The sequence below is a fragment of the Solea solea genome, chromosome 16 (assembly GCF_958295425.1).
Source record: "Solea solea chromosome 16, fSolSol10.1, whole genome shotgun sequence".
Taxonomy (NCBI): domain Eukaryota; kingdom Metazoa; phylum Chordata; class Actinopteri; order Pleuronectiformes; family Soleidae; genus Solea; species Solea solea.
In genome coordinates this window covers 7,033,908-7,059,193 of record NC_081149.1, presented here as the reverse complement: position 1 = coordinate 7,059,193, position 25,286 = coordinate 7,033,908, and the positions used below count along the sequence as shown (strand labels likewise).

Genomic DNA, 25,286 nt, shown 5'->3' with positions numbered 1-25,286 from the left:
TACCTCACTCTCCCTCTTGTCCTTTCTCTCTCCTTCCTCTCCTCTCCTCCACGCATTTTTCCTTTCACCCCCACCTGTCTAGGCAGACGGTCTGGTTCTCCCCTGACGCCTAGATTTTGCTCATTGTGTGAACTGTTGGTTTTCTCTTCTCTCTATAATATTATAAAGGTTTTTGTCTTACTATGTACAGTGCTTTGAAATAATGTACTGTATGTTGTGATTTGGTGCTAAACAAATACAATTGAATTGAAGTCAATTTGGAAATGAATATTCATGCTTTCATTAGCTTAAGGTTGTATTTGTTTTTTTTAATAAACACCACAACGTGGTAACACATCAGCCCTGTTTTATATCGTTTTATAATTAGGTTCCAGTTCATTTTAAAATGATTTTAAGATTTGACTTTCTGCTTTTGAAGCCATTAATGAGACATTAACGTTAATTGTTCTTAATTGTACATTTTCTAATTTTAACATTGATTGATTGATTACTCTTCAGACCTCCGAGACCTCTGGGTTTACCTGAATTTTTTCATTTTCATCCAGTGGATCCAGAAGAGGTTTTGAATCTGTGTTGATCTTTAGCTGCTTAAAGCTTTTACCACCTTACATAAACATGACAGAATTCCTTCTGATCTGTGAAGATGTCACTGAGATGATGACACACATCTGAACGCTACTGAAACATGTTACATTTCAATTGTAATCTGGATCAGATCCAGATGACATTTACTCTGCTGGGAGAGTGTTCCCTCCTGCACGCACATGTGAATTTTCATTAAAATCCTATGAGTTTTGACATTATTCTGTGACTTTATCAGTGGGAAGATTCTTACCCAAATCTGTCAAAAGTGTAGACAGGAAGTTCAAACTTACACATAAACCCTAATGAAGGAAAGCTAGTCGTGTGCGACCTCCTACTATGAAGACTTAATATCAATTTCCTGCTCCTAAGAGGCTTTATTTTATCCCCCAAAAGTACACGGGATGTTTATTTTAGTGCGTATGTTCACTTCAAAGCTTCAAACACAGTTTCACTTGCAGACTCTTTGATGTGTTTGAACTCTCTCTTTAGCCGCGGCAGAGTTTTTAAATGACATGATGAAAATTGTTGTGTACGCTCTGCACTTGAAGTCTGACAAGTTTTCTAGAAATGGTGAAATAAAGTGTGACCTTTCAGGACGGAGTCTATGGGGGTCATTTAAGATGGTTCACTTCTTTTTTGGGATCCACGTGTGGGTTTTCTCCGGGGTTCTATGGTTTCCTCCCACAGTCCAAAAACATGCAGATTTGGGGATGAGGCACACTGGACACTCTACATTGACCATAGGTGTTGATGCCAGAGTGAATAGTTGTTTGTCCCTGTGTAACTGTCCAGGGTGTACACCCCGCCTTTCGCCTCTACGTCAGCTGGGATTGACACCCGCGTGTGGAGGATGAGTGAGTGACAGGGGGTTCTCTGCAAGCACTTGATGATCCGTGGATGAGAGAGGAAGCGCGGGGACGACATGCTCTCAGAGAAGCTGCGTGTGTTTAATGCCGCTGTAAGCGAGAACAAGGCTATCAGAGGCTAATCTCACAAGCTACAGGGAAGCAGCAAAAGAACAGCGACACAATGGAGACATAAAGATAGAGAGGAAGCACAGAGATGGCATCAATACTCCCCCCCCCCCTCCCCAATTTGCAGTATGGGGTGAAATGAAGCACTGAGAGGATGAAAATGAGACAAACACTGCGATCGGATCACCAGCGGCGTTGTGTTTGGACAAAAAGACTGAGTCAAACCATATTAATCAGATAAGAAGTGGCCAGCGTGAGGCGAATCCATATCAGAACCTTCAGATAAACTGCAGGGGAAAGTCTTTTGTCTTGTACGATTGATTGAATAAATATATACTTTTATTTTAGGAATTCCTTCATTTTCTACCTCTTTATCCTCCACATGAGGGTGACTTTTAACGCTTCATGTAAAGGAACTGGGTATTATCACAGACACGTTGTCTGTGAGCAGACTAGTTGCATCACACATGAGGGTATTTCTGGGGGAACAGGTGGACTTATTGTGCAACCTGGACCAAAAAATAATAAAACAAAGGACTGGTGTATCGCTGCTTTGAGAGGACTCAGTGTGAAATTAATTCAAACGCGACGGTGCCAAGGTTTCCAGTGGATTCGCGAGGAAACACCGACTGTGTGAAATGTGGTAACCAGTGGCGCAGCGAGACAAAGTGACGAGCACACACAAAGAAGAAGGGCCTTGAAACCAGAGCTGAATACCTTTTTTCTCTTTGAGCCGAGCAACCTGTTCGGTGTCACTGCGACTCGATCTCCAAGGACGACGACGGTCCCCGGGATGTGCCCCGAGTCGAGCCAAAGTGAGCGTCGTTCCAGAACACGAGCTGCCTCCAGACACTAATTAGCACGGAGAGTGGTGAGAAAGCAGTGAATTCACAGAAGAGCGCAATCTGTGGCTTAAACAGATGGTTCCCTCTGCACAAATGAGACAAGAGGTCCATTACTTTAACGCTATTAAAGCACATTTGTTGGGATAATTCCTGAATTACTCTCTGCATGAGACTTCGCTTTCTTTTCTTTCTTTTTTTTTTGTTTCCGGAGCGTGGAAATGTAAATGTATGTATGATCAAGAACAAAATGTGGTTGTTGTGTTAATGAACTGGAGCTGTATCTCATTATGAGGCGAGTTATTATGCCATTCAGCCAATCAGGCAGGAAAAAAAGAACAGCTCTGACAAACAAATCAGCTGTGACTCCAGCTTTGGGGGGTAAAGACTGTATGAAGTGGTTTGTGGAGGAGTGAGGGGGCTGTGGCTGTGTGTGGGATTAAACTCAGCAGACACGCATTCATAATATTCACTATTTCAACCTCATCAACACACGCATATCCATCGGGGATCTGCTGCACTCGGGCGACTTGTACAGTCAAGACCATCAAGTGGCTTTTTAAGCTTCTTCTTTTTTTTAATTTTTTATTTTTTGCTAAATTGAATCTATTCAACAAATGCACAAAACAAGTCACCATAGCAACAGAATGGCAGGAAGAGCTGCTCACGGCGTCATTTCTCGCACTGGAACTTCCCAGGCTGTGTTGTTGTTCGTGGGACCTGACGACTGATGCACCTGCGTTTACCGAGCGCTTGACGGCTGGAACAAAAGACACCGTGGGTGGGGAGAGGAAGAGCAGTGACACCCTTTTTTTTGGGTGTATGTGGGGGTTGTGACTGCCATTTTGTGGAATACAAGACACAGAGAGAAATAGACGACGGGGAAAACGGTCGCAGTCAATGATTTCCATCATGCAGAACAACACTCCGCCTCGCTGACTGTCCGTACTTCGCAGAGAGAGCTCTGTTTTCACACAAAGCAACTCGTATCGATTACAGTACCACGTGTTCTGTTTTGGGGGGGGTTGATTTTTCTCTGCATCTTGTCGGAAACAATTTGAGCAGCAGTTCTCAGGACGATTGATCTTTTCCAACCGTCCACATGAGATCTCTGACAACTCTTCAGCGATCGAACGCTCCATTTCGTTCCTGACATTAAAGGTCATCCGCGGGGTCAATCAGTGTCCGCCTAATCACACACAAATGACTTTCACAGCAGCCCCCTCATGTTCCTCAGCTGGAAGTAAGTGGATCTTACATTATTTGTCAATATAGTGGGAAAATGTGCACACGCACTTCACTTTACCACAGTTTTTTTCCCGAAAAGCTTAGAAGAGGGATAAGCAAAGCAAATTCCTGCCAAACGGGCAAGTCTTCATACACACAATTGTTGGGGTTTTCCTCAGAGCTGCTGTAAAATTCTGGCAGAAGACGAAAATGGGGAAATAAGCCCGATGAAATTTAGGAGTTGCTGCTTTGCTCATCAGTCTCAGCAGGCACTAATTAATAAAGAATAAAACACAAATTAAAAACCAGCAGGAAAATATGAAGCCTCAACGGTCCAGAGTGTAAGAATTACTTGTACGGTTCAGTTCAGTTCAAATGCTTCGTAGCAAAACACAGTGGTCTGGCTCCTAAAGGGCGGAGCTAGAAACACTACAGTCCACTGACTGGTCGGCAGGTACTTGTGACTTTAGGGGAAAAACAACATGATAAACAGACACATGCCAAGAGGAGAGAACATAAAAACGCTGGAGGGCAGTCACGTTCAGCGCTCGTTTCATTTCTAGTCAGAACTCCAGAATTTCCAAGGTCATGCGGTGTGTTCCTCAGCCGACTTCACGCTGTGCGACTCCGGGGCTGATATCTTTGGTCGTGCCTCCAAAACGAGGGTAAACTTCAGGACGAGCGTCTCACAGCGTGACTGCTGCTACGACCCACGTCAACTTACAGAACTAATAGAAATGTGGCATGAATTGACACACGGATCAACGCGACACCGGTGCAAAACCAACACAAAGAGAGCCAGAGTCGGTTTGTTTGTAGGAGGCTTTACACGGGAACCTGGATTTCCAACTCGTGTTCGGATTCCTTCTTCTTTGTAGAATCTATTGAGGATCGACACTGTGGTAGCTGATGCACCCATCACCATCAGACCCTCTCTTTTCCTCAGCACTTCAGAAAACTCCGGAAATAATCTATTATTCTTTGTTTGTGTGGTAAATGTTTGCTCTTTTCTCGTCTTGATGACCTCTCAAAGCTGCTTTACACTACAGTTCTGCCATTCACACCGAGCTCAAGTGTCTTGCCCAAGGAATTTCTGCAAATGAATCATCCTCGATGGTATAAACTGGACATTGAAAGCAAGAGCTCTATCCATTTATGCAGCATATAAGATGCAGCAGCAGCAGCAGCAGCAGCAGCAGCAGCAGCAGCAGCAGCAGCAGCAGCAGCAGCAGCAGCAGCAGCAGGCGTACATGTCATTAGAGCTGCCTTCCTCAGGGCGCACTCAATGAAACTTAGCCTTGAGCTAAAGACACAGAGCTGCAGGATCCACCACACGGAACAGATGTTCACAAAGTCTGATGAATCCGGCAAAATCCAGGAGCCCTGATTGGGCTCAAAGCAGCCGCTCTTCTGATACAGGCAGAGGTACGTTCACTCCAGGGTGTGAAAAACAACGAGAAAGAAGAACAACAACACGACCCTGGGAACTCTTACTGACACGAAAATGAGGGGCTCGTACGTGTCGCGGGTCAGAGTCTACTCATGAATACCTCCACACCATTACAATCATCCACCGTCAGTGTGTGGCACAAACACCCACAGACCGGCACACACACACAGAGAGATGGATCCAGCTTGGTTTTGCACTCTCAGAGCTGAGCTCGTCTGAGTCGAATTGCCTCTCTTTCTTTTTCCTCCCTCTCATGGTTTTGCCGCCCACAGAAGGAGAAGGGCAGGCAGAGTCAGTCCCAGCGCACTGAAGACTGCGCCGCCTCAGCGTGTGTCCCGGGGACTGAAACACAAATCAGGCGCTCCCTCCAGTCAGAGTTGGCTCTGCTCCCGGTGACCTGCCGGGACGGCCGTCTGTGGCACTGACGCAAATAAACAAATAAATTCAGAAAAGAAAAATAATAAGAGGAGGGGGAGAAAAAAACCCAGCATGACTCTGACAAACCACCACCACCACCACTCGCTCAGGGATGTTATTAGTGGAGAAATCATCCCGTATAATGTGTGTGGTAGGAGCACATTTGTCGGAAGCCGTTCCAACGTGTAAACAAGCTCTTCCTCCACTTGTCTGGGGATTTCAGGATGTAGAAAGTACGGATGCGTCTCTACCACTGTTTTGTTACTGACATCGATACTGCAACGTTGAATTTATTATAATATAATATTTCATCCATCTTCTATCCTCCACACGAGGGTCACGTGAGGGCACTGCTGCCAATCCCAGCTGACATAGGCCGAAAGGCGGGGTCCACCCTGGACCGGTCGCCAGTCCGCCACACGTGACAGTTAAATCATCAATGTTACCATTAATTGCACTTCACCGGTTTATAGATTTTTCTTTCTAAAGAATCTATGCTACTGCTTCTATAAGTGACGTTGTAGCACCATAAACATGTCACAATGATTCAGAACGGTTATATGTCTGTTCTGCCTCTACTTCACTGCTTTCTGTCCCCCACTTCCCTCTTTCACCCCAACCGGGCGAGGCAGATTTTCGAGTTTTTCTTCTCTGCTGACGCCAATGGTTGTGTTTGTGAGTGGAACAGTTCGAAGAACGGTATGGTACGTACTTATTTAGCATTTCCATTAGAATCCCACCAAAGTAACCCGCCATCCGTTGCATTTTTTGGCACCCTGACCAATAATATCATCAGATCGTCCCTGTTAGAAAGAGGCGAGATCCAGATCCAGGTGTTCAGTGTCTGCCTGTTGAGATTTTACATGCAGCACTTGTTGTTGTTGTTGTTGTTGTGCGAGGACGGAGAAAGTAATTGTATCAAAATGTTACCGTTCCATGACTCACTTAATGAAATGCCTTTAATCTAATCTGCTTGATTAACATACAGTGTGTAATTTGATTTAAGAGCCGGTCCATTTGTTTGTCGCTGCTGCACGAGTTCAGGTTTCGTGGGAATTCTCCTGTGTTTCGTGGAATTCTCCCAGCGTCTGTCAACATCCTCTCTCCGCTCATGCGGCGCCTCATTCTTTTCTTTTTCTTTTTTTTTTTACTGTCACAACCTATTTGATCAGCCACTTAAGAGACAAAGTGAGAGCATCAGTGCGACACAAATGTCCAGGTAACACGTCGTAACTCTGTCACATTTATTTATTGACACTTTATTTCATGCTGGACATCATCTGTTTGTGCCTTCGCTTCCTTTCGTGCCGGCACAACACAAGAGCACTCAGAGGCCGTGTTTGGAACGCAGCCCAAATCAGATTTTAAAGCATATCCAGGTTGTGTCTAGCTTGATAATTTTAGTCTGAACAGCTAAAAAAAACAAAAAAAAAACAAATGAGATGTGATTTTTTTCAAACCACATTCAGAGGTGGTTTTTAAAAGTGAACTCAACAAGATATGATTGTCGAATTCTACAGTTTCCCCCGATCATTCTTTGTGACGTCATCAGTGGGGACAGACTTTGGTGATCACATCACAAAAACACACACAATGATCCGTCAAAAACTGGAGACGGGGAGTTGCTAACAGAAGGACAGACTCACAGATCTCAGATCTTCTCATATTTCATCCGTCTTATGAATCCTGCGTTCTATTGCAAGTGTCTTGATTCCAAGGGTCCGGCTCCCTGTCTTGTTGCAATCTGCAGTCTCGCCATTAGATGTCACTAGTTCTTACACACGGGATCTTTTTAAATTTCCATTTAGTTTCTGACTGCGCACAACAGGGAGATGGTACTTTTACTGTATACTCGTTCATATACTGAAAATGAAGTTGTTTTTTAATGTTAGAGACGTCTAGGATTTAGTGTCATTTTTTGAATAAACGACCTATACGTTTGTTTGTTTGTTGACGTGCATAACTGATGTTTTTTTGTAGCCTTAGAAAAGGCCTCTTAACACTGCGATAACGCCGGCCATCCTGCGCCCAACAAACCAGCAGGCGCTCGTGTTTCGCATCGTGAAGCTACGCAACGATGCTAAAAATGAAGAATGGCTCCACCCACATGAACGTGATTCATGAACCAGTAAAGTCTTACCACTAGGAGTCACTAATTCTTACATAATGGACTTGAAAATCCCATTTATTATATTAACACCCTCTTCTGCAGCTAGCTCTGCCCAATGTCTGATTTTGAAAAAATGCCAAGAAGTGGGCTGAGTGAGGGGGCGTGGTCTGGTAGTGGAGAAAAAAAAGGGGAGTAGTCTGGGGACCAATGGCAAAATTCGAATGCATTAGCTGGTGTTTGACCAGAGGGAGGCAGTAGGTGAATCCTTTACACCAAACTGGATCAACAAATAAATAAACATTTAGTTTACAGTGTTTGAACCTTGAATCTTAAATGTTCTGTTGTTACAAGTATCTCTCCATGCAGGTGAGGTCAGATTCAACATTCATGATTTTCTTTGTCCTAATAAGGTGGAAAATCCTATTATATATGAATCCATATACAGATATATGTATATCAGCAGACTTTGGAGGTGTAGGTGCAGCCTGGGGCAGAAACACTGCTGATGTGAGACCTGGAGTGGAAAGAGCGCACGCACGAACGCACCCACTCGACCTTTGGTGCCATTAAAGCGACCACTGTGTGCGTGTGTGCGTGTGTTATCAGCTTCATCATAATAATGGTTACAGGTATCTTTACAGATGCTGCTCCTGCGTCTCGAGTGGGCGGTGTGGTGTGCGCTTCATACCCACTGACTGTACTGACACAGTCTATCCAAAGACGCAGGGAAAACGCATCAGCAGCAGCAACCGAAAAACCCACGCGTCCCGCCTCCCGGCCGAAAGCGCCTCATATCAGTTAACCCTTTAGGCTCACACACACACACACACACACTGCGTTATCATGCGCATATTAAAATGCCCCCCCACCACACACACTCCTACACCTCCTCCCCCTCCTTGGGTTTTTACGCATAAGCCTTGTGGGCAGTCAGCGGCTATTATTGGGATGTTTGGAAGAATGAAGCATCTCTCTCTCTCTCTCTCTCTCTCTCTCTCTCTCTCTCTTCCTCTCTCACTCTCTCTCTTACCGTTTATTCCCGACGCAGTTTCCGATGGACGTGTTCGTGGTCCCGTGGAAAGACGACGGCCAGGACATGCGGGACTTCTTCAGCCCCGGTCTGTCGCTCGTGTCCACGGCGTCGGAGCGCTCCATGTGCCGGTGGTGGTGCCGGTCCGTGTCGGAGTAGCCCCGGTGCTTGATTTTGATCGGGGTGCGCGGTTGCCTCCACAGATGCTGCGGAGGCTTCAGGGTCGCCTGTCCTTCCCGGGGAACCGGCAGCGACAGGGACAGGCTCTTCTTCGAGCATGGTGGTGGTTCCATCATAGTGCAACGAAAACAAAATAAAAAAAAAAAGAAGGAAAAAGAATACAAAAATCAAACTTATTGATTAGATAATATGGCTGTGTTGGTTTACGTCAACGCCTCGTGTCTCTAAACAAACCAAAGTCCACAGATCTGAATGTTGTTTTCTGAAAAACATCAAAAAACAGTCACAGTGTTGATCTGACAGCTCATCCGAGAACCAACCATCAACAATAATAATCTCATTGTTCGTTCACTGCTAGTTTTTCTCGTTAATATGAACCAACAATCCGCGCTCCTGCGTGCGCCGCACCGGTCCTGGGTTGCGGTGATGAGACACCGGCGCTGCCGCTGCCGCTCCTGAAGTTTGACGCTCCGTCGCCCATTGCGCACAAACACAGGACTGTGTTTATCTCATAGAATTTATTGCTTAATTTAAAAGAAAAAGGGGGGAAACAATAAAAGCACTCGCGTCTTGTTATTGCAGAGCCGCGCTGATCCTCGGCGCCGGCTGATGATTATTGAGTCTTCTCCACAATCAACACAAGCGATTCCCCAGTAAAAGTAGTCAATCTGTCACGGTTCGCGCGCGGCGTCTCCGTGCGCGCGGCGCTCCAGTAATTCCTCCATGGAGATGTTGGATCCAGAGTGGGTTCTCTCTCTTTTTTAAGACGAGATGTTAAACTGGACTCAGTATGGACGCATCATCATCACCATCATCATCATCACCGTCCTCCTTCTTCTTCTTCTTCTTCAGTAGATCACAGGAGCGGTTGGATGTGTCCAGAAAAAGACGCGCGCACACGCCTTTGTTCTTTTCGGTCCACACTCTGTCTGTTTCGGCAGAATTCATGATAGAAGTGATATTTGCGGAGATTCACTCATCCTGCTCATCATCTTCCTCCCATCCTCGTCTCTGCTGGAGTTCGAAGACAAACACTGGCTTCGCCTCCACCAACACCAACCCTCTCTCCCTCTCTCCCTCTCTCCTCTGTGTGTGTGTGTGTGTGTGTGTCCACTCTCCCCCTCTCTCTCTCTCTCTCTCTCTCTACACTACAGTATATAGTCGTTAGTCATTAAGCAATGGAGGCTTTTTTTGGAGAGATTCTGCCCCAGTGCGCGAAACTCACTCACTGCGCATTTCTCTTTTTTTCCTTTTTTTTTTAACAGAAACACAAAAACATATCTTTGTCTTCATGTATTTTGGTCTAAGCCTGTCACCATTCATCACTTCACCTACACCTGCAGCTGAAAAATGCCTCTGTGACTTTGCCAGAGGCGTATCAAGGGACTGTGGAGTGGGTGGGGGCAGAATCACATTAAAACCAAAACAATAAACTTATGAGTGATGATTTTATCAGATTTAGAGCAATAACAAGTGTCTGTTCTGACTTCACCTCACAGGATACATGTGTTTCTAAAACCTCGTCAGATTCAAATGATTTTCCCGTTTCCTTCTCACATGGAACACGGAGAACTGGAGGGGAGATGACGTCACTCGGAGTTCCAACTTCATGAGCTCTGATGTAAACACAGTGGGGACCAAAGGTCAGGAAGGTCATAAAACTCTCTGGTTTCACCGTTTAATGACAGTGTCCACAAACACAGTCCTGCTCTCTGTCTCCCCCTGTGTCTATCAGTGGTAATGCAGCCTCACAGCAGGAGTCTGCTCTTTCTCCCTCTGCTCTTCTTCTTCTTTCCTCGTCTTTATGAAGTTTTCCATTACTATAGCAAACTGGTTCATCATAGCACGGCGGCACAAAACTGCCGTGAACTGAAATACCACCAATCAGGTTATGATTCCGCGTCACGGTTGCTGTCTTTCAGCAGTGCGGTCACTAAATACACCAGACTCATCTGTTAGATATTGACATTTTAGACATTTCCTTTGCTAAATGTTGGAGATTAAGACATGTTTTCAGGATATTTTTGATTCTTCTATCTCTGATTCTCTGATCCGTGGACGACAGTCTGTCGACACATTTTAGTATCGGCTCAGCTCACTTGAAACCTCGTCAGAGCATGTACTAAACTAAAGCACTAGGTAACAGGTACTATCACTAATGGCAAAGCAAAAATAAAGTGTGTAGGGTCGTGCTTGGGGTGTAGGGGAGGCTAAGTAGAGGTCTGTAGGTTTGCACACCGAACCTTGGTCTGCACCTTTGGTTGCCTGTCTGCTGCACCTGACCGACACTCAGTTGGGGGGACAGGCACCACTGGACCTCACTCATCCTCTAATCTCTCACATGTTGATCTAATCTCTCCAAGCGCCGCACCCCAGTACACCGCTTCAGCAGGCGGGCTAAACCACGTGAGGGGGTGATACCATTTCATGGCGTCACTGCCAGAAGTGGACTGGAATCCCACTGGCAAAGACTCCTCTATGTGCACATCATGGGCTCCCCCTTCAACTCATCGTTCTACTACAACTATTCCCACAACAGCAAAGGACGTCGGAATTGAAAATAATAAATAAAACTGATAAAAAGTTGACATCAAAGTGACTGCCTTCAAAGAAAATAAAAGCCCTACACTGCTCTTCACTGTCTTTCTGTCAAATATAACATGTTTTATGAGTAAAAGAGTAAAGAATAAAATAAAATAAAATAAATGGGTCAAATTGAATCCAACTCTAATAGAATGTGAATTAAACAAAGACAGCAGCATTGTAAGTGTGGGAAAGAAAATGGGTGAAACAGCCCTTTAAGTAACTTCATGTGTGTTTGGTGGCACGACAATGTGTCACAAAGACTCATACAAAAAAACCCACACCATCCCTTTAAAGATTCATGATTTATTACTGTAGCGTTTACTTTGAAGTCCTGTTCTGCTCTGTTTTCGAGGAGTTTCTTACTTTCCCAAACTCAAAAGTGGGGCAATGATTCAGAGCAGAGACACGGAGACACAGAGACGCACTCGGCTCCAGAAGCTGCTCACGGCAACACAGACAAAAGGCTGACGCATCTGCAAACACCTTCGTGTCAACCAACTACACACTGTCTAGACCGCAGCTGCACCTTGATTACACTCTGGCTCCTCTAATCACGAACGAGCCTGATTAAAAAAATATACCAAGGATCCACAGAACGAGCGTTTGATTTTTGCAGTTGCATGTCGGTGAAACGCTGGCAAACAAACAGCAAACGACAACAACAACAACAACAACAAAAACAACGGATAATTAAAAAATCATGTTTGTGAGTGTGAGTTTTTAAATACGGTCAAAAGCCGTTACATTATAACCTCGGGGAAAACAACATGATCACTGTAAACTGTAAAATTCAGTCTCAGCCGGAATAAAAATGAAGAGTGTGATCCAATGTGTTTACATCCTCCTCCTCCTCCTCCAACTCCTCCTCCTCCTCCACCCCCGAAAATGCAGCAGCACCTGCAAAAACTGAGCCTGACAAAAGTGATGAGACGTGAAATGTGATTTCACATCGTTTGAAACGTACGCTTCGGTGCACAGTGGTGACGTTCAGTCACCTCCACCACACCAGGGGGCGATATGCCTGCTCTCTCTCAGCGAGTTGGTATTATTATTATCTGTATTATACAAACAGAGGTGTCAGACAACGCTTTTCTCCGGGGCGCGGCAGAGCGGGTAGAGTGTTCTGTGAGAGATAGCAAGAGACGGCGAAGACTTGACAATGACTGACCGAGGCGAGCCGCCACCCCCACCCCCACCTGCTCCCACAGCCAAAACTATCAGACTCCTGTGGCCATGTTTGTGTCGCGTATAAAACACAAGCCACAGCTTCATCATTTCCAGGTTTGAGAAACACTGATCAACAGTTTTCAATAGTTCATGGACCAAACGATTGATTAATCGAGAAAATAATCGATTACAAAATCATGGATAGTTGCAGCTCTACTCACCTCATAAAAGCTTCTTCTTCTTCTTTCAGCTTCTCTCTTTAAGGGTCACCACAGCGGATCATCTGCCTTCATCTTGTCCTCTCCCTTGTGTCCTCCTCTGTTACACCAAGTGTCCTCATGTCGTCCTTCAAAACATCCATGAACGTTCTCTTGTGGTCTTCTCCTCTTTTCCTTCTGCAGCTTCGACGTCCTTTGTCCACTCCAGAATGTTCAACCTGAGCTGTCCCTCAAATGTCCCTCTAATCCTGTCCATCCCGGTCACTCCCAAAGGAAATCTCTGCCACCTCCAGCTCCCTGTGTCTTTTAGACAGTGCCACTGTCTCCAAACATCACAGCAGGTCTCACTACCGTCTTGAAGACCTTCCTTCTGTCACACATCAGCCATGACACTCTGACCACCCTGTCCTTCTCTCCCAATAAAGGCTGAACCTGCTTAAGTCCGTCTCAAGAAAAATAACAAACTCCCTGCACCAAAGTCCACAGAGAAAATCCACAATTTCAGTTGACGAGGAGTTGTCGATGCACCGACGCTTTCATCAGTAACTTCAAATGTGTCATTTTGTGACTTTTCTCTATGGACTTTGGTGCAGGAGAGTGAGCCTCACGAGGCAACATTTATGAAGGGTTGTAGTTTCATAGTTTCATCAACATTACAGTGTGGTATTGATTCTTTGGACAATAGAACATTCCTCCATCAATCTTCTCCTTCGCCTTTTCCTGGTTAGTACTCCTGCCTTTGCAGTACAAAGACCCGAGTTCCCGACCGGTTCCCAACCAGTTCGGAAAACAAGGGACTTTACTGCTTGGTTCTCTGGTTTCCTTCCACGGTCCAGAAACATACAATATGGGAAATAGATCAATTGGACACTCTAAATGAACTGAAGACGAGAGAGTGGATGGTTGTTTGTCTCTATATGTGGCTCTGTGATGGACTGGCCATCTGTCCAGGTTGTACCCTATCGCCCTATGTCACCCCCCCCCCCCCGGGCGACCCTCACATGGAGGATAAAATGTACAACTTAAAATAGGATTTGTGTTTGATAGACTATCAAACACAAATCCTGGATCCAGTATGAAGAGAAGCCTGGAGAACCTTCTTGCAACATGGCACCAGAACCACGCCGCCCCAAAAGGGGTGGGGGTGGGGGGTTTTGTGCACTAAGAAAAGATGCATCTCAGACGTTTCCGATTGGTGTCACAGCCCACCAGGAAGCACCACGCTGGCTGCACTCATTACAGCCCTGGGCTGCCTCATCGGACTCGGAAAGCGCCCCCAGATTCCCAGAGAATCTGTTGGAGGAGGACGTTGGGGGGGAAACGAGACATCGGAGCTGCTCTGCTTCTCGCTCTTCTTATCTGTGGCCCTGACACAGATAAGCTGGAAAAATAAATAAACATTTGGATGCACTGTAAACATCTGTGCTGCTGCTACCCTTCGTATTCTTCTTCTTCCCATGACACACTGCTGAACAGAATGTCTTAACCCTTTAACACCAGATGTGCACTTTGTGTTGCTGTAATTGTGCGACTTTTCGGAAAAATTCCAACCATTTCTGAAAGCTGAGACGTTGAAGACGTTGAGTCAAAGCCCAACATGTGGTTATTACGGTAATTTCACTCAAACCAGCATATTCATCACCACTTGGAAAAGCGCGTGTAACATGTTTTTGGACATTAAGAATAAACAAATGTTATTTTAAATCTTCTTCATTTAAAATAGTTAATATGCTATTTTAACATGCAGTGAATTGTAAATAACTGCCAGATATTGAAAGTTTTTCTGGTGAAAATGGGCAAAGGCACATTTTGAGGTTTAGGTGTTAAAGGGTTAATGTAAACATAGTAATAAACGTAGTTTATGGACATAAAACGACGTCAGTGCTTGATTCAGACTGAAGTATGACACGAAACAAAGATGTCAGCATTGAGAGCGTTAAAAACCGTACGGCTCTCCAGACTGAAACTACGTCGTCGCCCACTGGCGCCATCTGATGCCGACTGGCTGAACTTCAGCGTCGGCTGCTCCAACCTCAGGCCTCACACCACCAGCGTCGAGCTCATTAGCCAAAGGCCACGAGAGACCGATGGCTGCCGCCCGTCATGTCCACTAAACAGCACCGGCACTGGAGTGGGGGGGGCGGAGTCTTGGAGAAGCAGCGGCGCCACAAAGAATTAACTAAAAGTCCAATTTCTTTCCACAGGGCACCATGAAAGTGTTCCTTCATTACTCCCCCGCGGTGCTGCCTCCAGCACTCTGATAAATTGAAACAGAGAGGAAGGATGTGACCAGAAAGAAATAGAGCAACAGCGATAAATTATATTCTTTTTTTCCCTCCCTTAAATATCAGCGAAGTTTCTTCACACAAATATCTTCAGGCAAAACTTCGCATAATGTAGTAGTTTTTTGGATAAACACGAGGAGACGTTTGGTCTAAACCATTAAAGTGACGTTTCATTGCCTTCACGGGGCAGCGAGTGTTGTTCCAGGCTCTGGTTTCTATCTATACTCTAATTACTGGCTTTAAGAAAAAAAGACTGACGCGCTCTCTTCTTGTCCTTGTGCTCTTTTCTCTTCTGCCTCAGCTTGCAATTAAATCTTTGTTCAATTCTGCACTCCGGTCCGGTCGGTTTGTGCGTTTCTCACAGAGAAACAAACTGCTGTGCCGTCCGTGTGTCTGATGAGAAAGAAATATTGCTTTGAACCATAATGTGAAACTTAAAACTGCTACACTGCAAAATAAGAAAAACACATCACAGAGCAGCAACGGAAATTAGACAGTCATTTGTTGACTGTGGTTAAAGGCGTTCATTTTCACATTGACGGTCAACTTAACACTTTTTAAGAAGCAAATAGCAAATAAGATCACTCAAAAATATTGTATTTTATTGTTTGACAATACCTCACTTGTTCATTGCGCTCCCTCACTGCATCATGGTTTTTTGTTTGTGGGCGGGGCTTCAAATGCTGCCTGCTGATTGGCTATTGAATTTTGGAGCGTCGCTGTCGCTGACTGTCTGGAATTCGCTCCCCAAGTTTTCCACGTCCACATCCGCCAAAATAAAGAAGTATAATAAATAAGCATCTAACGTTCATAATCTGACAAACGTTAGTATGTAAGTATTTTGTCGGATGTCGGCGGGGAAAACCTGGGGAACGAGTTTTGCAAGAATTAAATCGATATTTTGTTTGCTTCTTAAAAAGTGTTGTTTGAAAATATTGACACATATCTAATTCCATAGTCAAGCAGCCCGTTTTGGGAGCTCTGGTAAAGACATCAATGTTAATAAAAGGCTTTTTGTATTTGTTAATGTATTTTGAAGTTGCTCCTGTTTTTTTGTTGCTCACTATGTTAGAATTCACATTTTGTTTCCTCATGTTTACCATCACCTATACTCACATTACATATCTCTGTTTCGTAGGCACGCCGCCCTACAACTGTGACCTGGAGTCCCAAATGATATTGAGATATTTTACTGCAAAACAAACTTTGTTTAATTTGATGTAGAACACACAACTATTTGACTTTGTTCAATTTTGGCTTTTGTTTATCTTATCTTGTTTATCTGCAGTTCTGTCACTGTGTTCCGAACGGTACTACTCATGTAAACTCATTGAGAAGACGTGTGGTTTTAGCCTGTGGAGAGGAAGTGAGCTGCAGAAACTTCGGCACACAGATGTTTGCAGTTGTTCAGCATCCATCATCATGAATAAAGAAATACAATTGATTTTTTTGTTCGGTTTATTTGTCCCACTTGTAGAATATGAAGAAAGAGAGAATGTGGAGTCGTTTGAGGCTTGTCACAAACTGATGGAGATGTTTTGATCGCCGAGTCAGAGTCGTGAGGCTAATTGTGCAGCTTTGAAGAAAAATGAAGGTGGACTCTCAAACCTCGGAGCTCAGGTCCACAGTTTGTTTCTGATACACCTTTTTTTTTCATATTTGTTGAAATCAATTTCATGCCCCGATAGCAGTCAGTAAATACAAGTTCAATCAGGAGGCACCGCGACTGAAAAATGCCAGTGGTCTTTAGAGGATTGTTGGTGTTTGTATTTTGGAGATGAGGTCTTATTGTGCCGTAGATGTTTAGTTTGGCAGAGAGATAAAAAAGTTCTCAAAATAAGGGACAAAGTCTTCCCGCTGGAGGTGGCTTAGCAACATGAATTCAAAACTTTAAAACTTAAAATCAAGGACAACACTCACTACCTCATCTTTTATCACTTTATCCTCCACATGAGGGTCACAGAGGCAGCTGGTGCCGATCCCAGCTGACACAGGGAGACAGATCGCCAGTCCATCACACACATAGGACATATAGAGACAAACAGTCCACCCTCACGGTCAATTTAGAGTGTCCAATTTACCTAATCCCCAAATCTGCATGTTTTTGGACTGTGGGAAGAAACCAGAGAACGCTGAGAAAATCCACGCACAGCAAGGAGAACATGCAAAATCCACGTAGAAAGGCCCTTGTTCCAACTGGGTCGCAAACCCCGGTCTTCTTGCTGCAAAGACAAGAGTGCTAACCACTACACCAACTGCGTGACCCACAAGGACATCGTGTAAACTCGTGTAAACTGTATTAAGTTTCATAAAATCTATGATTTCCATAATCCATAAACATGTTGGTGGTGTAGATGAACCATTTATACTCTAAGCAAAAGACAGAGACGGACAGAGCCTTTTGTCCGTCATTGTGCGCCAAGCGGGTGAGCGTACAATGAACAAAACAGACCTACCAACAAAAATCATGAGGGTAATATCGAGTCCATAGTACAATCAATCAGAAAAAAACACTAAAGCTAAGAAGCAACCTGCAGTCGCAGTGCGTAATTTAAAAACAGAGCTCACTGGTTTGTCTCCGCAAACAGAAGAACAGAGTTTTGTAGGGTAGTGATGGAGGTAACTTTTGGGATGTAAAACTGACATAAATTGAGTTATAAATGGACCTCAACGACCATTAAACATCCAAGACTTGACTAGGGCCCACTAGCATGTTGCTAACACATAATGTACAATCCCATAGACACACTAGCAGAAATTAGCATCGCGATCACGACCAACGTGCACTGTAATCATGACTCTTAAGACAGTGTAAACAATCCTCAGCGTGGCCACACCTCAATGGTGACATCATCCCCAGTTCTGACTTGTGTTGTGGGCAACAGGTGAAATGTAGCCTGCTATTGTTAGCTTTTAAAAACTTACTGACTCTAGCTTTAACTCGGGATGGTAAACTGAAACACCGACTTACTTTTGCACATAATTTATAGCCACACTGAGCTTAAAATCAAAAGACATGAATATTTTAACACTTGACCTTGGAATGTGACGACAGGCTCGTTTACAAAATGATTCTCTTTGCCTCAGACGCAGATTCTCAAACAGCTTTTTAGTTCAAATACTATTTGAAAATGAGGTCCGTGTGATACATTTTTCACTTTTTCACACAAAATAAATCTGCACTTTGAAATCTTTTCCTCTCAGGGCAGCCGCATAAACTTTATTCAATACCGTTCCCTTGGGAGAGAATTGACAGTTGTGATACTCGACCTTTAAAAATGAACAGAGAGAGAAGACAGAAAGAATCTGTTGAACAATTTAAAAAAAAGAAAAGAAAAAGGATGTATTTCATTAAAAATCTTTCAGGGGGGAATAAAAATGCTAAATTAGACTCCAGGCTGTTTATCAGAATCACAGATTCGGGTCGTGTTTCAATGAGTAACACCTTGGCTTTTAAAATAAAATAAAAAAATACGCATTTAATTTCAGTGAAAGTGGCCTGTGAGGAGTTCATCTCTGAGGCACAATTCCAGCGCAGTCAAACATCTTTTTTAAGAGCTTCAGTGGAATGCGAGTGAGCACACAAAGGCTCATTTTCTTAATTCTACCCAAGTATGAAAGCAAATATCTCAAAACCTTGACAAACTAAGAATGGAGGAATTTACCCACACACAGTTTCTGTGCTTCAAATTGTATTAACGGAAAGAAAAGAAGGTGGAAAAAACAACACAGAACATGAAGGCCATGGGAGTGTGAGCATGTTTTCAGTCCCAGTGCATGTGCAGGAAATCTCTGAAATACTTGCACAGCAACTGATACCCGAGTATAATGTGACACTGAAAAGGGAAATCAAAACTTCACGGCTCCTGGATAAGCGAACACCATGGAAGAACAAACAGAAAACAGCCCCTCTTGACAAACCTCCAACCTCAAAATCCTGGAAGCCTTTTATCTGGTAGAGGAACTGTGAACTTTGGCTGCACTTTCTTTCTTTCCCATTTTTCCATCACTCACCCACTCACTCACTCACTGACCACCGTCTCTGCTTCAGTGCTGTACGCGTCTGCAGCTCGCTGTGAAGACACCGGTCATGTGCCGCAAGAACACGGTCACGGGACACGTAGGTAAGTCTTTTACAGACAGACAGGCAGACAGACGGGTCACGCCTATGAAACTGAAGCACAGCAAAATATCAAATGGCAGCCGAAGATGATCGACTGATGCCCCGGTAAAATTCTCTCCTGGTAGCCTGTCCCTGGTACAAGATAAAAATAATAATAATAATAATAATAATAATAATAATAATAATAATAATGATAACAGGACGAAGAAGGACGAAGAAAAAGAAGTTGTACGAAGAAGTCGTACAAAGCATAAGAATCTGTGCAAAAAATAAGTCATACGAAGAAGAAATCGTACAAAGAAGTCGTAAGGAGAAGAAGAAGCAGCAGCAGCTTTAAACAGCAGCATTGTACGACTGTTAAACATGACACTTGAAGGGAAATAAATTATTGATAAGTCTCTTCACTCTTCCACGAAAGTGTGATGAAGTGGATGAAGAAATGACCTGAGTGTGGACAGGAGTGTTCCATTGTGGTGTGTGTGTGTGTGTGAACATTTCATCAGCTGACTTACATGACCTGTTCCCCACACATTGCACATCCATATTGTGGGGAATAATTGAAATGCCAAACACTCCTCCTGACTCACTACAATACGATGTGTGCGTGAGACGTGTACATTTTTTAATAATTAAAAAACATCATCAAAAACGGAACATTTCATGGACCAAATAAATCAACCGATTCATCAATTATTAAAATAATTGTTAGTTACAGCCCTGGTACTGAGAATATATGATTGACTTTAACGGAGGAATTTGTCCATTATTGCTAACAACCAATCAGAGAAGGCGATGGAATCAGCCTGTTTGGACCTGTGTGTGGTTCACTCTGAGTATCCTTATCAGGCATTGGGGGAATGCTGGGTAATGGATCCGCGCTCTGCCAGTGGAGGGTCATGAAATATTAACTGTAAGCTCAGTCCTGACAGTGAGCGATAGTCGAGCCTGTGTGCGCCTGCATGTGTGCGTGTGCGTCCACATTTTCATGTGTGTAAAAACAATGACAAGTAAACGGTTGGAAGGATGTGGGTGTGTTCTGGAAAAGCAGTAATACATAACAGTGTTCCTGCAGGCGACCACCAGGTCGATTATATTAAGTGCTAAAAAGAATTCTTGAAATAACTTCTTTTTTTTCTGTGGGGGTGCAGCGAGCGGCGTGGGCGGACTGTCCTGCTGTCCTCGCTGCTGCTGCTGCTGCTGCTGCTGCCGCCTGCACAAAGACTCACAGACTCACAGACTCACGCCAGATCAAAGCAAGTGCTGGCGTAAAAAAAACTGCACAAATCCCCCCCCACGCGTTACAGAAAAAAAAAACAGGCACAACCATTAAGAAGTGGCCGTGGGATGTGGCCACCACTCTTCACCTCATTTACACTGAAGCCTTTTTCCTGTTTTTTTTTCCTTCACCAAACTAATCCCATCTCTCTGACCCGCTGATAATCAAGCCAGTGTGAGACAGAGGGAGGATGAAGGATGAGGGCGGGGGACCAGGGTGCATCAGGGAGGCGAGGTAGCGTTTCACTTAAGGGACCAGTGAGACCCTGGATGACACTGTAACTGCTCTCCTGTTAGCACGAGATCTACGACAACAACAACAACAACAACAACAACAATTACAATCACAACAACAACAGGACGAAGAAGTCGCGCAAAGAAGAAGCCGTACGAAGGAAAAGCTGTACAAAGAAGCCGCTGTCTTACAAAGAAGGAAGTCGTATGAAGAAGGAAGTCAAACAAAGGAGGAAGTCGTACGAAGAAGGAAGCCGAACAAAGGAGGAAGTCGTACGAAGGAGGAAGTCGTACTAAGAAGGAAGTCGTACTAAGAAGGAAGTCGTACGAAGAAGGAAGTCGTACGAAGAAGGATGTCGTACGAAGAAGGATGTCGTACGATTAAGGAAGTCGTACGATTAAGGAAGTCGTACGATTAAGGAAGTCGTACGAAGAAGGAAGTCGTACGAAGAAGGATGTCGTACTAAGAAGGAAGTCGTACGATTAAGGAAGTCGTACGAAGAAGGAAGTCGTACTAAGAAGGATGTCGTACTAAGAAGGATGTCGTACTAAGAAGGAAGTCGTACGATTAAGGAAGTCGTACGAAGAAGGAAGTCGTACGAAGAAGGATGTCGTACTAAGAAGGATGTCGTACTAAGAAGGAAGTGGTCTCTCTGAGCCTCTGATAATCAAACCAGGTGAGGATAAAGGGTAAGGACGTCCAGGGTGCATCAGGGAGGCGAGGTTCACTTAAGGGAGCAGCAGAGGACCAGTGAGACCTCGGATGACTCTGTAACTGGATTTCAGAGCTTCTAAAGCTGCCGCTGATGACATTGTGGAGCCATAGATGAAACCGGAGAGAGGAATCAAGTGTCAAAACCACCGCAAGGTTGTTTCTCCCGCTTCTGCTCTGACAGGAATTTTCATTGTCACAACTTGTACTGTGAAATATGAAATATGGTGACGGCAAGAAAGGGAAAAAACACGGAATCGAATTCGTATGAAGGAGGAGAAGTAGTAGTAATCAGATTAGGCAAATAGTCTGAGCAAGACGCTGCCATAAATAAAAACAGCATTTTCTGATAATCTTAATCCGAGACTCACCTGGAACAAGCATGTGGTGTATTCTGATCATTATTTACACACATCCTAATTGGTTTATAATGTCTAATTGGAGATTTGGTGTGATGTAAACATGAATCAGATTAAGTTTTGTAGCATGTAAAAAAGGGAATAGGATTTTGATTTTGTGATTAATAATCTGATTATTCGTGTCGGTGACTACGGTGAATCCGGTTACCACATAAGATTTTCAATTTAAAAGTATGAGGAAAATCAGTGTAGTTTTCCTGGAATATTTTCCCCTCACAATCTGAATAAAAATAATCTCCCTCTTTCAGAAGTAGCACTTGTCGCCCCCTGGTGGACATTTAAGAGAACACAGGTGTCAGACATTTTCCTGTGTCCTACATCCTTATTTATATATACACATTTCTACAGAAACAACTGTGTTTTTAAATTTGATGCTTTAATTCATTTCGCCTTTAAAGACATAAAAATAATAAAATATAAAAAGCCGAGTTTGTGTTTTTTTGGTTTCAGAATTGCATCATTGCCACATCAAGGAACAAAGTGTGCAGAGAGAAATAAACTTAATTTCCTGGATCAGAAGCAAAGACAGAGAGAGAGAGAAGCAGCAGCAGCCATGGTCAAAAATAGAGTTGTGGCTGTTTCTCATTATTCAACAGTGATCATGAGAGAGCGACGAGTGGTGACACAGGAAATAAGAGAAATGAGAAACTGCAGCCTATTAATGTCGAGGACAAAATAAGACGGGGGAATATCATTCAACAGAAGACAAGTGGCTACACCTCTGACAGAGAGATTACTTTTATTTCAGGAAAAACATGTATTAATGATTTTCCTCATCGTGTCACCAGTTAGATTATTAATCTGTTTCAAGAATTGCTAATAGACAAAACCCATCGACATTCCTTTTTACATGTTACAAAACTTAATCCCATTCATGTTCACATCACGTCCATTATAATCCCATTAGGATGTGTGTAAATAACGATCAGAATACATCATTCGATTAGATAGTCAGATTAAGATTGTCATAAAATGCTGCTTGTATTTATGGCAGTGTCTTGTTCAGAATATTGTCCTAATCTGATTACTATTGGAATATCAGAATACATACATCAGTCTCACCAAAACCTTTTTCAGATTAGGTTGCTGATAAAAGATTTAGTACAGAATGTTGAAGTCAAATCAGAATGGATGTGTTATTTTCATTTTCTCTTGTCATTGTATTAGTATTGGTAACATGGACAACGACAACAAGATTACTAATCCCATTATGAATAAGACCTTAGTCAGATTATGACATTTACATGAGTAACTAATAGAACGTTCTATTCATATTCCTGTTTGCTACAGGTCATAGTCTGATTATGACTAATTTCTACATTAATATACATGTTTATATTTAATCGGATTACAATATTTACACGTCTTCATAAACCGACTCAAATCAGAATGATTTAATCTCGTGTTGTTATACTTATTGCTTGACATGTCATTATTGTCAGCATGGGCACCAATAATAAGATTACTAATCCTATTGTGAATTAGACTTCAGTCAAATTATGACGTGCACAGTACATGAGTAGCTAACAGAATCTTACATTCGTGCTCCTGTTTCCCAGATTATAATCTTATGTCTCAACCGGGTCAATATTCCTGTCCAAATATTTAGTTTTTTTGCTGTTATCCGTCACAGGAGGATCCACTGGAGAAGACAAACAGCGGAAAACAACAGCCAAGTGGATTTCAGGGGGATAACGGAGGCTTTTCCTGGTCCTGAATTTAAATCCCTTCTTTAAAATAATCTTGTTTGGGTGTTTGAGCCAAGGCGCCGTTTTAAACGACGTGTCCTGGATTAAGAGAAAGGCTAGAGCAGGATTCTCCTTCCACAGTGCTGTTATACACCGTTTGTCACAGGAGGGGAGTGGGTTGTTTCCTATGACTAATCCTGCTTTAAACTGCTCCTGTCACTGCCTCTACTTGGTTACACACTTTGTTGCTTGTGCACGAAAATAGAGCCGCAATAAAATCACTGCACATGTGTGAATTTCAGGGATGTTTTTACATGTAGAGATTACAGAGGATTTTTAGGTGTGAGAAATCGAAGCTGTCTAAATATTTGTAAATCTGTGATGCAGAGCTCGTCTCCCTGCCTCTCTGCATTTGGGGAGGAAATCGCAGGTTTCTGCAGCGAGCGCTCACCAGCAACTGAGCCGGGGCGACTGTGTGGGTGGAAATATGAAAGGCAGAAATCTAAATGTGTCTGACACAGTGTCCGCCGAGCCTCGCCGGATCCCTCTGAGGACTCCCGGTCGACTGGCTGCAGGTATGAGAATATAATTCAAGGGGGGTGCCTGGAGCAGTGCGCGTAAATATTTCAGGAATAAAAAGCAGCGGCTGTGAAACACATTAATGTCACATCACGTCACGTCTGATACACAATTGTGCGCTGTGTTCTAGTGATGAGCCGATACCGTTCTTAGTAGGGGTAATAACACAACATCAAAACGTCATCTGACTTTGTCACCCATCAGGGAAATATGCTACTTAACCACTTTGCCAAAATTTGACCTCAAAAAACTTTTAAAGAGGAGTCTGGGCTGTACGTGATCGTCAGTAAAACGCTGTAGATGACTGGACTTGTTTGAGTCGAGCCTGAAGACGTTTCACCTCTTATCCAAGACGCTCCTTCAGTTTAGTTCAGTTCAGTTCTCTTGAAATGTCTCATTTGACTCAGTCAAGTTCCAGTTGCCTACAGCTCATGACTGAAGATGACTTATGACCTGGAAGAACCTTCACGGTCATGACTTTGATCAAACGGTGAATCTTAAGGCTTCAAAATAGAACTTTGTCGTTATGGAATAGGTCACTACTTCCATTTTATATACAGTCCATGCATTAGTATGCAAGTGGTAGAGCGTCTTCCTCACTCCGAGGGTAAAAACAAACACTGAAAACACTCCTCCCTAAGACTTCCTGCATTTTCTTAAATGACAGAGCCAAACATCAAGTATAATTACTGCTCTCTGTGAAATGTCACAAACAAAGAAAAGGGGGAGCTTTTATGACCAATGTAACCGTGCGCTTGTGGTTTTTTTTTTTTGCCCATCAGAGGCGACTCTCCATCAGCAGCTCTGCTCCTCCGGGCTCCAGGAATAACAGCTAATCAAAACCTTTCATCCTGATGTCTGCTGAGGGACGGAGGAGCCTCTCATCATCCCTGACTCTCGCTGCCCCTCAGCTCCTCACTATGAAGGGTGAGAGACTGTAAATTTAAGTCCACTGCCTCGCCGCCAATCACTCACACAGCTCTGCACTCAGTTTGTCGCTCAAATGCAACAATAAAAGAAAAATGCTCCGTCATTACACCTTCACGGTCTGAGACGCCTGTAACTTGACATTTCAGCGTGTTTCTTAGTTTCATTTTTAATTAAATCTGAATGTCACGACTGAATTGTTTCCTCACTCAATTTTCAGCGTCCACATTTGTTTACATTTTTTTTTTTCTTCTTTTT

General features: G+C 43.6%; 1 protein-coding gene and 1 long non-coding RNA gene across 3 annotated transcripts in view; one reads left to right on the top strand and one right to left on the bottom strand.

Moving 5' to 3' along the window:
• The window catches only part of pde4a (phosphodiesterase 4A, cAMP-specific), a 64,490-nt gene extending 54,610 nt beyond the window's left edge, over positions 1-9,880 (bottom strand). The window contains exon 1 of the mRNA XM_058654497.1: positions 8,636-9,880. Coding sequence (XP_058510480.1) covers positions 8,636-8,931 — 296 coding nt within the window. The 5' untranslated portion in view covers positions 8,932-9,880. The remainder of the gene's footprint in view (positions 1-8,635) is intronic.
• Positions 9,881-21,273: 11,393 nt separating this feature from the next.
• On the top strand, positions 21,274-25,220 carry LOC131475649 (uncharacterized). 2 transcript variants are annotated; one of them, XR_009242522.1, is made up of 3 exons: positions 21,274-21,380; positions 23,910-24,097; positions 24,884-25,220. It is a non-coding gene; the product is annotated as an uncharacterized LOC131475649 (long non-coding RNA). The 2 variants fall into 2 exon arrangements; XR_009242521.1 differs by having other exon boundaries at positions 21,281-21,571.
• Positions 25,221-25,286: the final 66 nt, after the last annotated feature.